This window comes from Mycteria americana, chromosome 3 (assembly GCF_035582795.1).
Source record: "Mycteria americana isolate JAX WOST 10 ecotype Jacksonville Zoo and Gardens chromosome 3, USCA_MyAme_1.0, whole genome shotgun sequence".
In the NCBI taxonomy this organism is placed as follows: domain Eukaryota; kingdom Metazoa; phylum Chordata; class Aves; order Ciconiiformes; family Ciconiidae; genus Mycteria; species Mycteria americana.
The window spans coordinates 53,107,409-53,125,281 of record NC_134367.1 but is presented as its reverse complement, the minus strand read 5'-3'; the positions used below and the strand labels follow the sequence as shown (position 1 = coordinate 53,125,281).

The 17,873-nt window shown below is 37.8% G+C and overlaps 1 protein-coding gene across 5 annotated transcripts in view; it reads left to right on the top strand.

Annotated features, from left to right (window-relative positions):
- REV3L (REV3 like, DNA directed polymerase zeta catalytic subunit) overlaps window positions 1–17,873 on the top strand; it is a 130,165-nt gene that overhangs the window by 63,639 nt on the left and 48,653 nt on the right. For 4 of the 5 annotated variants that reach the window (XM_075498567.1, XM_075498568.1, XM_075498569.1 and 1 more), the window contains 6 exons: window positions 8,133–8,227; window positions 8,792–8,896; window positions 9,868–9,952; window positions 10,038–10,186; window positions 10,479–10,607; window positions 13,270–13,507. In XM_075498567.1, the coding sequence (XP_075354682.1) occupies window positions 8,133–8,227; window positions 8,792–8,896; window positions 9,868–9,952; window positions 10,038–10,186; window positions 10,479–10,607; window positions 13,270–13,507 (801 nt within the window). Of the gene's footprint in view, window positions 1–8,132; window positions 8,228–8,791; window positions 8,897–9,867; window positions 9,953–10,037; window positions 10,187–10,478; window positions 10,608–12,367; window positions 12,484–13,269; window positions 13,508–17,873 lie in introns of those variants that run through there. The other variant, XM_075498570.1, reaches the window with a different exon arrangement.

Here is a 17,873-nt window from a genome sequence, read left to right as displayed (position 1 = left end):
GTCCAGGTCCCTCTGTAGAGCCTTCCTCCCCTCAAGCAGATCAACGCTCCCACCCAACTTGGTGTTGTTGAATGAAATTAAAATCTTCCATTTGGAATCCCTTATAAGTTCATATAGGGTCTTGCATCCCATTTTTAAATTTCATCCTGTTTCTGTATTCTACTTCTAAGTTATCCTGCTTTTGTTTTATGATACTATGATCTGGTTATGTATCCAGTATGTCTACCACCTTGCCTTATCAGCATATTTCATTAGTATACTCCTGCATTTCCTGCCAACAATATTAATGAGATGCGAGGTAAATCCAGTCCCAGAAACTGGTCTATGTTCAGTTCTATGAATTCTGTATCAACCCTCAGTCTTTTTTATATAACCAATAGGAATGTAACCTTTAGCCAGCTCTTAAAATGCTTTAATAATTTAGCAACTAATTTACATCTCCTCCAACTGAAATTGGATAATAAATCACTTTATTATCCAGTCTTCTTGAGTTCAGGTTGAGATGTTTAACTGTTTTGTGAATTGTTCAGCAAAAAATGTTTACTTACCGTATTTCACCATTTGACTGCTATTTCCAGCAGCATTTGGAATTTCTCCTGAGTGTCAGTCCTGAACTTCTAAGTCTTTGCTTGTCCTTTATATCAGATATGAAGATCTCGTAAATCTTTCCCTACCTTTCACCTGTACACTTAATTTGTTAGTTGTTCTTTCAAGAAAAAGCAAAAGGGGAAAAGACAGTCAAATGTTGTTTGAGACCGCAAAATTTCTAGGGCTGCCTTGTAGTCTTAATAATTGGGATGTCCCTTGAGACTCATTATCCTTGGTTTTGTGTACATTGAGAATAAATTTTAGAGATAGTCCAACATGTATCTGCCAAGTCCTTGCTGCAGGTGGCAGTTGACAAATTCTCTGGTTTAACCAAGCAGTGCCAGCAATTTGGCATTTCTTGACTTTGGAGTACATCAAGTGGTTGAAATCCAATACTGGAAGTCTGGTAGGTAATACGCAAAATGTTATTCAAAAGTTATGTATGTAACATTAGCAGCATTTTGCATGAGTAAATGTCAGTGGTGGTTCCTTATTTCAAAAAACATTTGAGAACTATGCCAAAGTTACTTGGTGACTGAACTCACTCTTCAGTACTAGATAGCACCTTGCTACTCTGCCACTTCTCCAGAACAGTATTTAACCCAGCCATGTTCTGTCTTGCTCCTGGCAAATCTCTGAATTACTAACTTGCCACTATAATTAGCATACCATATTAAGCCAGGGACAGTTCTTTCAATCTAATTGTAGAGTGATTCTGTTATGAAGTAGACAAATGTCCAAAGCCACTAGTGCCCAGGAATCCCTGGTGTTGTAAGTTGTTTAGGTACAATACTTGCCAGTGTTATCAGACTGGAACCTACAAAGCTTACTCAGGCAGTAGTCACCTGAGCCTGGCAGTGCTATCCAGCGGTTTTGACAAGAGGAGTTCTTCACATGAGACAGATTTATGTTATGCCTCAGGTAGCTGATAATAAATGATGAAACACTTCCATGAGTTCCAGTGAGAAAACTTTCTGGTAAATATCAGGCTTGGAGTAATCTGCCGGTCAAGTCTACCACTTGGACATGATGTGTTAAAAGCAGAATGATTGGTAGAATGCTTTTGAGAAACACTTTTTTTAAAAATCCTAGATTTGCTATTGAACACTAGTTTATATGGAAATTGAGAGATCTGACAAATAACACTATTGCACAGTCTAGCAGTTATGTAATGTTAAAGACTTCTACTGGATTTGTGGCTGTCATAATTGCTTTTCTCGCTTGTTTTTATTTAGCCATTTGATTCTTAATAAAATGTGTGCATTATTCAAGTCACTGGAACATCCTGCAAACAAAGACATCTTTTCTTCCATGAACAGAATATGGAAAATTATTATGTCAAAGTTTACATTCCTTATCAGTTTAGTTGAGTGACACCTTTCAGATTCTCTGTGCAGTTAATCTTTTTATCTATTGTCCTCAGTTTAACATTATAAATACCTGAGATGTAGTCATCACAGAACGTGTTTCCCTAGGCTGTCATTAATGTTGGTGAATTAAGATACTGACCTTGATGTCCATTCTTCAAGGTTTTTGAGGGCTTTGATCTATCTAACTGTATGTAGTGGGCACTTTTTTAATTGTGTGTCTGCTGTTGCTTTAATTCATTGCCTCAGGATCTGAGGAATCAAACCTTGATACTTTTTTTGAGCACAGGTTTCATCCTATATTATTATTATTATGCCAGTGAATAGTGCCAACAAACGTTTACTTTCTTCAAAACGAGGACCGTTCTCTCTGTCTGTTCTCAAAATAATTTATTTGGAGTTTTTTCTACAAAGGTATGATGGATTTGTATTGCAGTTTTTCAGCATAGTGTGCAGGTATAAAAGGTAATTTTAAATGAATTGGTTTGAGTATCTCAAGTAGCCTAGCCATGGCAGCTCAGTGTTGTGCAACCCTGATTTATCTTGCTTCTTAGGAGAGTAAACTTTTGTTCTCTTGCAGCTAGGTTGCTTCCATTCCTATGCTACCTCACTTAACCCTGCCTTTCATATATCGGTATTACCAGTTGTACCTTGTGAACAATTCTATCTACATTCTCTTTTACAAAATAAAACCTAGATGCTATGAAAAGCTTTGGCTGGGACTTGCTAAGTCTTCTTTTCTAACCTTGTTCTAATACAGATATTCTCAAATCATGGTTTTGACATTACATAAAATTATCTTTTTCCTTGCAAAACTGATACATGTGATGTGAGGCAGGTGGTTAGTCTGTTGTACAGGGCAATCTGTGTCAGACCACTTCTGAGTATCTTTCAAGGCCTAACAACTGCTAATGACCTGACGTAGTTCATATTTTCAACTAACTACAGCTAGGAGACTGGACACATTCTGACTTCTTCATGCTGTCTTCTCACCTGCTAATTGCAGCACTGTAGCTGCTCAGGAAAGGTGGCTTGATCTGGGAGAATGGGAGATACAGTTGCTTCATTTATTTTCCTGATGTGCTGTGTGTGTTTGTTGTAGGTGAGCAAAACCAGCAAACCTAACAGCTGACCAAGCTATTGGCAGTACTCAGATCAAATAGTTCTCAAAGCAGCATGTAATCATGTTAAATAACTGCACTTCAGGACAGTTTGTACTCCTCCCTCTCCCTCTGACATTTTTGTTTTGTTCAGAGTAAATTAAAATGTTAGAAGGGCCAGTTAAAGCTGTTCTGCTTTCATATGCCCTTTGAGGTTTTTCCTGAAGTAGGAACAAATGGCTCCTTGGCCTTTGTGGCTTACCTGGATGTTGCAGAAGCTTGTGATGCTACTGTCCTGACTTCTATTAGTGCAGGTGTCTAGCAACTCACCTTGACAAGGATGTTAAATGTCAAGTTAATGACCCAGTTTTATTGAGAAGATATTTTTCAAGTTTTATGAAAATCTTACTGTACATGTCAGTTGTCTTTATCGGCCTCCACATCAGTCTTTTGAGTGCGTAGTTTTGACTGCCAGCCCTGCCTTAATCCTGAAAATGTTAATGAGAATTACAATTATAAATCCTAAATTTGTTTCAGAAAAGGACTCTTGTTAGCTCAGTGTCTTTAATTTTAATAATATGCCATGTTAATTGGAATACTGTAGTTTTTGACAGAAGGACTCCTTATATGTGTTTGATTTAGAGCTTGAGCAAAATGAGCTTTTCTGCTTCTAATCACCCAAATCGTTTGAGTCTTGATGAGTTGCAGACGAAGAACATATTTCAAATCAATATTATTATGGAAAAAGACTTAAGTTATAGTGACAACTACCTCTTTGTTTTGAATTCAGCAATGTTGAATTTATTGTTGTTTTTATAGGATAAATCTATATTAGAATGTCTAAATAAATAAGAAGTCTGATTACTTGGAAAGCTCTTGGCCAATTTTGGCTGTGATATTGATCAGTTCTCAAGACAAATCACTGGCCACACTCTTGATGGGGATGTGGAAAACCAAGACGTTTTTTTGACAAAATGTACTAACTAGTTAAAGGGAATAGAAAGCTGTCTTTTTGTCAGAGGAAAGACAAATGTTTCAGTTAATGGTTTTAGTCATCAAGCAAACTCTTCAGAAATAGGTCACTAACACTAAAAATATATTTTGTCTTAAACTTTTCAATAATTTTCTCTCTGTCCCTCCCCCCCCCCCCTTTTTTTTTTGGACTCTTTTTAAAGAGGAAATTAGTGAAAGTAGAAAGCTCAGAGCTTTGCTGTTGTATCTACCAAACAAGTCACAGACAGATCTTGACCAGATTTCTGCTCATTTACATGTGTCATGTAGCAAAGGAAAGTATTAAAATCAGAAACTCTTCTGATATCAATGACCGTTGTATATTGTGGTCCCTTTTCATGTTCCCAGAAACGCTTTGATTTCATGAAGGGAGCAGACAGAATTTTTGTGGCCTCCTCCCTCGTTCTTGTTCCCAAGTGATCTTGCAGTTCTTTCTTCTTATGTGATCAAAATGCAAGTTTCAGCTTGCCTGCAGTTCCTGTCGCCTGCCGCGCAGGCAGGCTCTGTTTGAATGCTTTGATGAATACGAGCACCCAAAGTGCGTGACATGAAAAGTATGCATTTTGATGATATTATGGACTTGTTTCTCAACTGATGGCATGGCTGGGAAGGGAGGGAAGTGATGGCGATGGATTGTCCTTAAAGCATGCATTAGGGCATGAGCAGTCTACTTCTGCTAAAAGGCTGAGCTGCTTTGGTTTAGGAGTTCTATGATCTGCTCTCTTAATCCTCACAATAACTCTGAAACAGTACTGCTGACTTGGAGGGATTAGTAATCATATTAATGCATAGCATCTTACAGTTGTTAATGAATTCTACATGATAAGTGCTTCACAACTTCTGCCAGACTACTTTTGGATGTTTAGGATAAAGAAATATCCTGCTCTGCCTTCTTTTGCTGTAACTGAGTGAAATACACATTTCCATACAGAATGAAAAATACATTTACTGTATTAATACAGCCACAAAATGTGACATCACAAATTTTAAAAGTATGGCTGCCAAGAAATTATTTTGGAAACCTTGTTTTCTCTGCTTTTAAACTATATGCTTTCAAAATGTTAAGTTTCAGGCAATTTCTAAAATTGACTTTCAGGATGCCTATTCCTTTTTTCTTATCCCTCACTCTATTAAAAATCCGATTGCTGAGATTTCTGTTTTGTTTCTCAGTTTCATATTATGTATAACACAGGATTTTACTTTCCAATAAAAGTTCCACTATTATAATGTGATACAGGAGGAGAGCAAAGATGATTCTTGAAAGCTGAGTCTGCTGTGGAGAGGCTGAGGTTATCACAGTAAACCGTATCAGCCTTACATTGGGGAATATTTATTTCTTACCCCAGAAGTCAAGTTACGCATCAGCCGAGCAATTGAACCAGTAATACAAATTGAACTTTGTATTACTGTGCTATATAGAAAGAGTCAATGGCCAAATAACTAGATCTCCTTTCAGTCCTCTCTGTCTTTTTCCTTATAAGTGCCAGTAAATAGATATTCTAGGACTGGTTTAATTTCTGCTTACATTTCTAACACTGTTTATTTCTATCTTGTCCAGTTCTTTGCCTTAACAGTTAAGCTAACAAGCTGTAAGTTTATTGGGGTTTATCTCCACTGGAGATTTTTAAAAAAAAAAAAAGTGGACTTTTTCAGAACTTCACTGTTTTATGGTTAAAAATAGTTTTCTGATTTCCTTGTAAGGTCTCAGTGTTCTCTCTAACAGTGCAGGAACTATTTCTCCATTATGCAAAATGTAGTTGGTATTTCAGCTGACTGACGTTATTTCTTCGTAGGTGGACAAATAGTTACAGGCATAATAAAGTAGTTACAGCCTAAAAATTTGGGTTTTCTCTGTGCATGACACTGTCACCTAACAGTCTTACAAGGCAAATTATTTGTTTGCCAGTGCCTTTCTTAATCATTATGAAGTTCATACACTACTGTGGACCTAATAAATAATTCTGCTTTTGTAATCACAAATGAATGGGTTTGGTACCTTAAACTAAGTTATATGGTACATTGATACACTTCAGAAATATTAGATCTCCATTCTACTGACAGAACTGGACAGCAGTCAATAAAAGCTCATATTGTGTTATCCTCTCAGATAAGTAGCCCTCTTAATTTGTTGTGTTGTGTGTGTCCGTCCCCCCTCCTCCCCCCTTTTCTTCTTTTGAAGATGATATCTGAGCCTTTGCCCTTTGGGCAGTAGGACCTCCGTTTGTGGAGGAAAGGGTTGTCCTTTTGGGGGAAGCAAGGAAAGCTGAGGGCCAGGAGGAAGTGAGACAGGAGAAATGTTGCACCCGTTTAGAAGTACTCCTTTGTTCTGTACTTCACTTACAGCGTGGAGTCTTTGCATGGGCTGAGTATCTCAGGAGTTCTGGTGTGATGGTAAAGCAGTAGACCACTGAAGCTGCCTCAAAAGTAGCCCTTTACCTTCTGTTTGGGTTCGGGTTGTTTAAATCACTTTAATTTCTGCAGTGCATTTGAGAGAACCTCTTGATCTTCTGCTGCTTCAAAGTCAGGAAAAGTATTTTAGAGCTTTCTTGCAGGAGCATCGTAGCAGTTTTAATTAGCTCTCTACTGAGCAAATCTACACGCTTTGCCCATGGATAACCCCCTTAAGGAAGAACATGTGTCTGAACTAGCTTCAGTCCTGTACATAGACCTCTGCAAAATGAGTTTAGATGTAAATATTTGTCTCTTCTAGAATATTACAGATTGGGAATGTGATTAAGGGGTCAGTTTTGTTTTTTTCTTGGCGTGCTATCTTATCTCTTGATAATAAATATGATGCCCTGAAGCCTTTTAGAAATTCAAAATATTTTTGTGGTTGAGTTCTCTGATGTTTTCTGAGAAGTCATTAGATTTTTGCTCTTACAACATAAGCGAAGCAGTTTAATTTTACATTTCTTTCGGATTTAATATTTCTATATAGCTGAGTATTTAATTTTCAGAGAAGGTGTCGAGGATATCCAGCTTTTAATTACATCATCTACTACCTCCTTGTGCTGTAGTGACTTCTATTCAAAGCTTATAGAGAGCATTGAAAATATTAATGAATTATATCTTATATTCCATGCTGAGATTTTTGAGGCTCTGTGTATGTTGGGGAATGTAGGAATACAAGTAGATGTTGTAAGTCCTATTACCTAATTACCTATTACCAGTTAAATAACCTAGACAAAGAGTCCTAAACAACAGCATATTTTACCTGAAGTATAGCATGGGGGAGCTTTGAGGGGATTTTCTGTATTTCCCTAAAAATTTTGAAAAGGGTAGACAGGCTTCCACATAAACCTGGGAGAAGGTTTCTCTTTCTTAGCTTCCTCAGTGGACTCCTTAAAATCAGTTCACTGACAGCAACAGGTAGAAGGCCACTGACCTTAGCAGCTCTGAAAAGGCACAGCAGGAAGATGATCAGATCATTATACAACAAGCTTCAATCTGTTTCTAGTATTTTAAGTCTTTACCAAGCCAGTTATCCATAGTTCTACTCGTGTTTGGGATGCTAATAACCTGTTTATGTTCACCAGGCTACCCCTAAGCCCCCTAAATAAATAAAATCTGAAAAAAAAAATTTTTTTTGCTTCATCTCCCTTAGTTGGAAATGTTAAACTGTTTTGCGTTGCTCTGAACTGTGAATGAGAGAGAAAAATTCTTGCCGATGTGTTTTCTGGGCACAAGATCATGCGAACGCAGATGGTCCTATTGGCGGAGAGTTCTATAGAACATTTCAACTTGTATTTGAGGAGGAGGAGGAGAACATTACTGTAATTGCTGTAGTATTTAGAGTTGTTTACCACTTCTTCCTCTTCTCCCCACAAAAGAAAAAGCTAATCCCGTTAAGTTGAACATACAGATTTCTCACCTAATTAGATTTGGGTATGACCATTAATTTAAGGACTTGCAGGTGAGGATGAGAACTGGTAATTCTGTACTCAGGTACTTGCCCCCATTCCCCCTGAAATATTTTAGGTGTTGGTCCAGTTAGAAAACAGTGATGATGCATGTTTCAAAATCAACATATTGATAAAATTAACCTGTGGTATTTATGTTGTCACAGCTCTTTAATGTTGAAAGGTGTTGAGCCACAAAGTACCTGTGAATTGGAGGTGGATGCAGTAGCTGCTGACATTTTAAATCAACTGGATATTGAAGGTGAAGTGTTAATAACTTTCCATGTAAAATGTTTTAGGACAGGAACTATATTGTCATCTTTTTATAAGGTTCAGTTTAGTTAAGCCACAATCTAGATTTCAGTGTTAGTGAATTGTTGATCTACAAATTTATAAAGTTTAAAAAAAATAAAAATTGAATGAACTCCAGAAGAAAACAGGTTTTAAGAATAGCATATTGTCAGAGCAATAGAAAGATATTTTTGTTAATGCATAACAGAAGGTTTCAGACCTATAAGGAGAGCACGTGAAACATCAACATCAAGTATGTGTGTGTAAGTACATACATGTATACATACATATGCATACTTGGTGAAAAGACCAGCAAAAGCCAAAGATCTATAAAACAAACAGGAGACCTAGAAAAAAAGTTACACCTTAACTTTAACATAACACAGAATCCTAGAGTAAGGCAAGAATTGCAATTAAAAAAATAACAGGTTAGTATGACAAAAGAGATGAAGAAGAGTGTCAGAACCTAATTTGAGGGGAAGATGCTTTTCATCACATTGACAGACTTCCCTTCATGTATTATTGCATATTTCAGCCCAGATTGGCAGGAACCCTGGTTTGCAAGCTATATGGGAAGATGAAAAGCAGCGTCGGAGACAGAAATGTGAATCTTCTCAGATTAAGCCACCTGAGTCACAAGGTAAAAAAAAAAAAAAAAAAAAAAAAAATTGTGCAGCCGTTTATCAAATACTGTGAATGAGAAGCAAGCAGGAGACAGAATTTAAATCTGTGTATCAAGTTTGAGAGTTTTTTAGATGTACTGTTGTTTCAGTTCCAGGCTTACTCATTGGCCAGTATGTGTATTCCAATTTTAAAAGCAAGATACATAACCTTGCCTAAAACCATCGATTCAGCTAGCTGCAAAGCATTCTAGGCAGAATGAATGGTAATGACAGTTAAGATTGCATGCTCTATGTTGGAAAACGTTTAAATGTTTAAATACTGGCAAAATCAAATCTCTTATCCTGAAGCTTTCTGTGGTAGTTTATACACAAGGGCAGTTCCTTTAAATTTCTGTGGAATTATAGCTAAGGTGTTGTTAGATGAAAATTCTAAAAGGATGGACAAATCCCTGTATTTTTATGTAAAATTCATTGCACAGGGAAGACCGTGCTCTGCAAATTAACTGCATAATGAGCAGAGCTCTTCTCTGTAGAACTTAGGCCGTGTTTCTTCTAAAATATGAATGATATTTGGCAAGTAAGACAGAGGACTGCAAAAAGAAAAGAGGCAGGCTCTTGGCTAAGGCAGACTGCTTTCTGACTGTGTTTTTTTCCTGCATTTGTGTGTAATGTTATTCAAGCTGCATAAACCAGACTTTTTGAAATTGTTCACTAATTGTTCTTTTTCCTGGATGCTCACCTTGGTGTAATTGCAACATGATTTGTAAATGCTGTTGATACTTGCAGTTGCAAATGAGATCAATGGCAGTATGTGAAGTACTTTAAAGTGTTTAAATACACTTGAAAAATCAGCCCTCAAATCTGGCACTTAAAATTAGCAGACACTTCAACTTTGAGCCATTTCCTAATAGAATTAATAATTTTAGCTGCTCTCTGTGTTGAGAGGTCAAAGTAAATCTGAATAACAAATATTTTTTAAATTTTAAAGACCGTGGATTTGTGCCAGCAACAGAGAGTGAAAATTTTTTTCAGAAGAGACTTAAAGAAATCCTCAAGCAAAATGACTTCTCTGTGTAAGTTTTTAGCCATTTGCCATAAAGTATAGTATTCTATGCAAACCTTAAATATGCGTTTAAAAATTGGTTTTCAATTAACTAGAACGTTGTCAGGATCAGTGGACTACAGTAATGGATCAGAGGAGTTCTCTGCTGAGCTAACACTACATTCTGAGGTACTTTCTCCTGAAGCCTTTCAGTGTACGCCAGCTAATATGGTAGAAGTGCATAAAGATAAAAAGATGAACAAAGGTGAGTATTTTTAACAGCATAATTGTTTAGGCATAAATCTATGTCATGCTTTGGCTGTTTATACTATTAGCAGAAGTAAGCTGAGGAAGATCTGATTGTCAGTTGCGAAAAAATGAAGAGTAGTTTTGCTTTTATTTTCATCATTGTTACAGTAAGCCTTTTTAAAATTGCCATAGCAAATAATGGAAACATACTTGAATAGTAAAATCCATTTTAAAGTGGCTTGCTTTCATAATGTATTGATGCCTGTGACTCTCTGAAGTTTTATCCTTTTGCTTTTTTTCTTTTAAAGAATCCAATAGGATGCATACTGATAAAGAAGAGGAAGCACTTATTAATGAAGAAGCAATTTTAAACATTGTGGAGAATAGTCAGAGCTTTCAGCCTTTGTCTCAAAGACTGAGTCAGACTACAGTTTTTAGTGAGTATGACTGGAATGTCTTTTCTTCCAGACTATTTTATTGTTCCCCAGTCTTTGTTGTTTTCACTTAGTTACCAGTCATGAAAGTAAGTAGTTTACCTCAGGGAGTTTGTCAAGCAGATTGAGACTTCACACACACACACCCACACACACACACCCCCTACTACCACCACCAAAAAACTACCTTATATTTTCTAAAAATGTCACCAGGACAGCACATCTGTAGAGGCTACTGTGCTTTACTGGTTCACTAAGCCTGTCCTCTTGCCAGATCAGCTCAATGCAATCTCTTATGGTTATTGCTCTTCCTTACGCTCCTAGGGTTATAGGACTAAAACTATCAGAATAAAGAGGATTTTGACTGTCTGTCCATGATATTCTTGCAGTTACTGCATCTTTCTTACAGTTATGGTAGAGAACATGCTCATGGGCTGTCTTTAGAAGCTCAGCTGTCTGGAGATGCTGGGGGATAGTAGGCTGATAATGAGAGACAAGTTGCAGCAGAGCATTTCCCAAAATTTATGGGTACAAAAGAATGGTTGAAGGCAAAGAAACAAGAAGTAAAACATTAAAGGGGGAGAAAAACCATGACAGCAAACAAATGTGGATGGCATGAGAGGGAAACAACAATAAAATAACACAACAGAAGAACTTGTATGAAAAGTTACTTCAGGTAGAACTAGTTCAAATACTCTAGAGGAGATGAAAAGCACATAGTTTATGCTATGTCTGTATACATTCTTATGCAAATATAAGGTATAATGTTAATATGCACTAAAGTTGATACTACAAGGTGCGGGATATCTAAAACCCATAGCCTCCAGTCTTTTGATACATATGTGGTGTGAATATGTGCATGGGCAACAAGATGCAATATGGGCAACAATGTATGTCTATGGGTAATACAATATACAACAATATACAATCTTTTCTTGCAAAGAAGGGAGGAGTGGATGGAGTGAGATTGAGAGTATTTTTCAGTGCTGTTTTATTTTGCAGAAAGCAGGCAAAATTTTGGTTATGGAAATTTTATAGGCAAGGATTTGGATTTATTGAGAGAACTATAAGTAAAGAAGTTATGTAGAAGCTGGCAAACATGAGCATTGATTTTTTTTTTTTTTTTTTTTTTTTTTGAGTGAGAAGGTAGTGCTGAGAGGATGAGAAGTGGCTAAAATAATATATAGGGTATGTCTTATGACTGTGCATGTGAATTGCTCAACCAAATAGGAGTGTTGAAAAGGTCTGGTTTTTTTTCCAGTGGCTAGGGAATCAAATGGAGATTTTATGACTCTTTCTTTCTTTTTGGTCCTCCCCCCCCCTTCTTATCATGGGGCTACTAATTGCTGGTGTCTTGTTGTGTGACCATGGGTAACTGGGTAACATCTGCATCTTTGGGTCTCTTATGCTCTTTCATAGCATGGCCTAGTGTTTACTATGCCTTTGTAGAGTCATAGTGTCACAGGGGCTGTGAGGCGCACCACTTCTACTACTGCTGCTGCTGTGAAGTACACAACAAGCTTTACATTAATGGGAAGTAAAGGTTGGAGTTTAATGATGGACCTCACAAAGGGCAAAGGAGACAAGAACAGAAAGTACAATTGAAAGTGGGTTAATTCAGAACTCTGGCAAAGGGGATGGTTTCCATTCTAAACGGTTGCATGGTGTCTTGTGAGCCTTTGTAAAATATGGAAAATGCCTTCCTCACCGATGTTGAGACCTATTTTATATGATTCTCAGGATCATTGTAAATCATATGATATTTCCTGAGGAAGGAAAGTAGAGATTATAGTTCTTCAGCCAGAGGAGGAGGAGAGAGAAGTAACAAAGATGCCTGGTAGACTGGAGATCATAAGTTGGTTATGAGGTCAGATGAAAGGTAAGCAGGAGGAGAGTGAGAAAAAATTGTGACTTGGAAGGTTGTTTAAGAAATAAAAATAAAGAATGAGAAGGCAAGTGCATGAGTTAGTGTAAGCTTGGGTCAAATAAAGGAAAATAAAAAATAAAATTTAAGGGAGAAGTGAAATTGGAGAAACTTTCAGTGTTTAGAGGAACCTAGGAAGAGAATAGGTTATAGTGAAAAGAAAAGGGAGATAAAGTTAAGCATTATAGTAAAGGACAGAAGGAAAGAACAACTAGTTGATCAAAATCAGCATCACCTGTCATAAGATTCAGTGATTGAAAGTCTTCCACAGAGAAGTGCCCAACAAAGTTAATGCAGCTATTGAAATGGTGAGAGCAGGAGAAGGCAGTGATGCTTCAGAAGCTGGCACTTGCACTGAAATAAAAGGGGAAAGTGAGGCTTTACTGAATGTGAGGAGGTGATTGGGGGGGGGGGGGGGGGGAGGAGGGAAGAGACAGGGAAGTGTTTCCACTAAATCTACTACAATCAGAAGAGGAGGGCAGAAATAAAAAACGGTTGCCAAGATTCTTGAAAAAGAGCTAGAAAAGATAACAAATCATAAAACTTGAAAAAATAAGATATGAAAAGAGTTTTGTTTCTGTAGCCTGCCTTGATTTAGATAGTAACAAACTAGTAGACTTTAAAATGTTGAGGGGTTTTTTTGTTTTGTTTGTTTGGTTTTGGTTTTTACTGGTAGACTATAACTAGTCATTTACAAGTAGAACAAAATATAGATTCTACTTGTATGGGCTTTTTCTGCAGTGGACAGTAGTGCTGATGAGGCCATGATTGATCTGTTGGCTGGATTGGAGAATGATGGCTATCAGATGGGACATCACAAAACACTCTCTCACCATCGTTCTCTTGGAAGCTGTCGAAATTCTCAGAACAGTGATGATGAAGAAAATGAGCCACAGTGTGAGAAAGAAGAAATGGAACTGAGCTTGTTAATGTCCCAAAGGTGGGACAGTAGCATTGAAGAGCCTGGGCCAAAAAGAAGGTATATATGTGATTTTCTTTTCTTAATATGTTATTTTCTGCCAGATCCTTCCTCCCTCCCACCCTGTTTTCAAGTGTGCTATAAGCCCAGTGAGCTGTAGAGAGGTCTCTGTTGACAGCATTGGAAAAATCTATGCAGATCTTGGGATAGAATGCAGTTGTTCAGATGGTGCTGTGAATCGTCAGTTTTATATGGAAATAAAGATTAAATGTTCAGGTTTGGCTAGACCTAAGGTTCTACTTTGCCGTTTGAGGAAAAATTGAGTAGGTTTTTTTGTCCTACAAATCCAAATACAAAAAACTTTAGTTGTAACCTCCTTTTTAAGGTCACACCTTGGATGTAGTACAAATGTTAAGGTGTATCTTGTACATGTCATATGCCTGTAACTTTTACTGAAATGAATATTTAAGAAGTATTCTTGTGAAGACTGACCCAGAAGCCTGAGAAAAACATCCATTTGTTTCCATTCTCGAAGCTTAAATCAAAACATGAGTGTTGCTCACTCTGCTGGACTGCTAAAGGTCAGCAACTTGAATATTTTTAAGGCCAAGATTCTTGGAACGCCTTCTCAGGTTGTAATGACCTTTTGTACAGTCTGCACTGACAGGCGTTGAAAGAAGCTATATCCAGTTTCTCTTCACCCCTGCTTTGGGCAGACCTTCTGGTATTTATAATTCTATTTGAAAGATGAGAGACTTCACAGACATAACTTTTTTTTTTCACATCAGAAATCATAATTATGCTATGATTCAGAGAGCAACAGAGGCATAGAAATATTTAATCTTTTCTTTCCTGACGACATACAGAAAAGTTGTAACAGAATCAGAAGTTAGATCATTAGTCTCCTAGTTCTAGAGATAATTCATCTCTAAAGCTACTTTTCCGATCTGACCTTTGATTTTCTTGGTTTTTAATCCCTCACAGTAGTCTGAAAAGTTGGAATTTCCATCTGAAACACATAAAGTTAATCTTCAGTTTAGTAGCAGTTTTTGTGTAAAACCAGCCTATATCTTGCAGAATTTATTAGCTCAGGCAGAGCTCTGTATGGGCATGACTGTACTGGAGACAGGTAGGATCCTGAAGCAATTAACTGTTTTATGCAATAAAGAATCCTATTTAAAAACTCATAACTTGATGAGCTGGCTCACAAGTAACTCGCTTATATACGCCTACATCATAATCCCAGACAGAAAGCACTAGGGAGAATATACGTACCAGGTGCCTCCACAGGGAGCCAACTTGTGTTCAGAGGGAATTACAAGCTTTGCTTCTGATCTCTGCAGAATTTGGACTGATTTCAGAAGAGAGCATGAGTATCTCTGCCCCCTGCATATGATTCTGTTCATGCAGAAAGAGCCAGTTTGAGTCTAACAATTGATCCAACCTTATTCTGCTCAGGCTCATTCTATCTGTACTGCTTCCTAATGCATCCTACTGTATCTATACTATTACTTTTCTGTTATTGGGTATTCACCTGTCATGGTTTAACCCCAGCTGGCAACTAAGCACCACACAGCCGCTCGCTCACTCACTCCCCTGTGGCGGGATGGGGGAGAGAATCAGAAGCGTAAAAGTGAGAAAACTCGTGGGTTGAGATAAAGACAGTTTAATAGGTAAAGCAAAAGCTGCGCACACAAGCAAAGCAAAATAAGGAATTCATTCACTACTTCCCATGGCAGGCAGGTGTTCAGCCATCTCCAGGAAAGCAGGGCTTCATCATGCGTAACAGTTACTTGGGAAGACAAAACGCCATCACTCTGAACGTCCTTCCCTTCCTTATTCTTCCCCCAGCTCTATGTGCTGAGCATGCCCTCATATGGTATGGAATATCCCTTTGGCCAGTTGGGGTCAGCTGTCCCAGCTGTGTCCCCTCCCAACTTCTTGTGCACCTGGTAGAGCATGGGAAGCTGAAAAGTCCTTGATTTAGTGTAAGCACTACTTAGCAACAACTAAAACATCTCTGTATTATCAATGCTGTTTTCAGCACAAATCCAAAACCTAGCCCCATATGAGCTACTACGAAGAAAATTAACTCTATCCCAGCCAAAACCAGCACATCACCAATCTTCCATTATCTCAAAAAATATATTGAGATAATGAGGAGTAACAACACCCTCGTGACTGAATTAAATGGCTTGGGTTTGATTTGTGCTGAACTGGAGCAAAAAGCCCATCAAAACCTGGACCGATTCATGTATGGTGGTATCATGGTGTGTTACACAAATTTTCCTGGAATCTAAACTGGTGGGCTTGAATGCAGAGAGATCCAAGTTGTTATCTGCAGAAGTTGTCTCCAGCCTGACTGGGTTTACTAAAGTTGACAAAGATTGGCTTCATGCACAGGATTATAGCATAATTCAGGTTGTAAGAAACATCTAAATGCTATGTAGTCCAGTGCCCTGGTCAAAGCAGCTTTGGATAGATCAGTTGCTCAGGTCTTTGTCTGGTCAAGGTTTGAGTGTCTCCAAAGACAGAGATTGCATAGCCTATATGGGCAACTGTTCCAGTGTTTGAACACCCTCATAATGAAGAGTGTTTTCCTTGTACATAACATTCCCTGAGGCAGCCCTGTGCCCATTGCCCTTTTCCCATCACCGCGCACCTCTGAATCTGGTTTCATCTTCTTTATACCCACTCATCAGATACTTGACAAGTGCAACAAGATCTCCTCTTAGTTTTTTCTCAAGGCTGAATAAATCCTGTTCCCTTAGCTTCTCCTTATACATCATGTGCTCTAGCCCCCAGTCACTGTGGTGCTCCTCAGCTGGATTTGTTCCGGTTTGTCAGTGTCTGTCTTGTAGTGGGATGCCCAAAACTGAGCACAGTACTCCAGATGCAGCCTCACAACTACTGGAATTGGCTAGAGTCTTGCAGTCACAGCCCAAGATGCACCTCGCCTTCTTTGCTATAAAGGCACAGTGCACACTCTGAGGTTCAACTAGTTGTCCACCAGGGCTTTTGCATCCTTTTCCACAAAGCCACTTCCTAGCCAGCTCGCTCCCTGCATGTAGCAGTGCATGGGGTTATTTCATCCCATTTGTGGGACATTCGGATTTGTCTTTTTTGAAGTCCATGAGATTCCTGTCAGCTCATTCCCCAGCCTATTGAGATCCCTTGGAATAGCAGCCCTACTCTCCAGAGTATTGATTGCCCTCCCCAGTTTGATATTCATTTGCATATAGAGCTGAATGTCTTTGCACTGTACTTTTCCATGTTTTGGGAACATAGAAGAGGGAGAACTAAACTCACTTAGGTCATGGCCACTGTGTACCTAGTTGTGCTTGTTAGTTAGATCTCTCTTCCAAGTCATGCTGCTTCCAGACTTCAGTTAGTCTGGAAATTATGTAGCCATATTTGAGCCTATTGTTCCTGAACTAATAAACATGGCTTGATCTAAGTTGGCTCTGAGCACATTCAGATGTCTGTGGTGTTTTGATACACATAATTCATGCTCTGGTCAAACTCCACAGATAAGAATTCTTCAAAAGTGGACTGTATATAGGTTACTGTGGATTTTCCTTCCTGTAACTTCAAAACCTTTGTATTTATACCTTCCGAGGTAATACACAATAATGTTTTGATATATCAAGCTACTAGGACAGATTATTATTGTCTTAAAAACAACAAACAAACAAACATGCAAACAAAAAAACCCCCCAAACCTCAGTTCCTTAATATTTATCAGGGTTTCTCTCTTGTAGCCACAGAATAGCTTATTTCTATGAAGAATTATGTCCATCTCACGCTTTATTTTAAAGAAGAATAAATCAAATTCCTAAGTGCTTCTAGAGTTGTAATATACTGGAGGGTTTGTTTTTTGGGGTTTTCTTTTTTCCCCATATAAAGCCATGCCACCTTAAAAAACTGAAAAATTCATAGAAGCTTTTCTTTGTAGATTTACTTAATTTTTTTTTTTCCCCAGCAGATTTATGACATGTAAAAATGGCAGTGTAGAACAGTTAACTTAGTAAAAGCAGATTAAGTATTAGTAACAGCAGCTTCAGAATTTCAAGGAGGGATGGAAACAAACATTGTTTTGGTGGTTGTGCTTTAGTTAAGCCTGCCAAGAGACAGAATTGTTATAATGCAGTAAAGATTCTTTAAAAAAAAAAAAAGTAAACATCTGTTTGCTAAGGGCTAAACTGAAATAATTTTACATAGTTGGTTTAGTCTTCAAATTTCAAGCACTTTCAAGCAATGAAATAAAATTTCAGTAAAATTGAAATAAAATTAAGTACTAAATGCTTTCTCTCTAACTTCTTAAGCTGGTGAATCCTGCTGGGTTTGTCTGTAGTTTTTAAATGGTTGGCTACCACTGTTGCCTCTTAAAATAGTAACATTACATAATATTTTTAGTTTCTCAGTG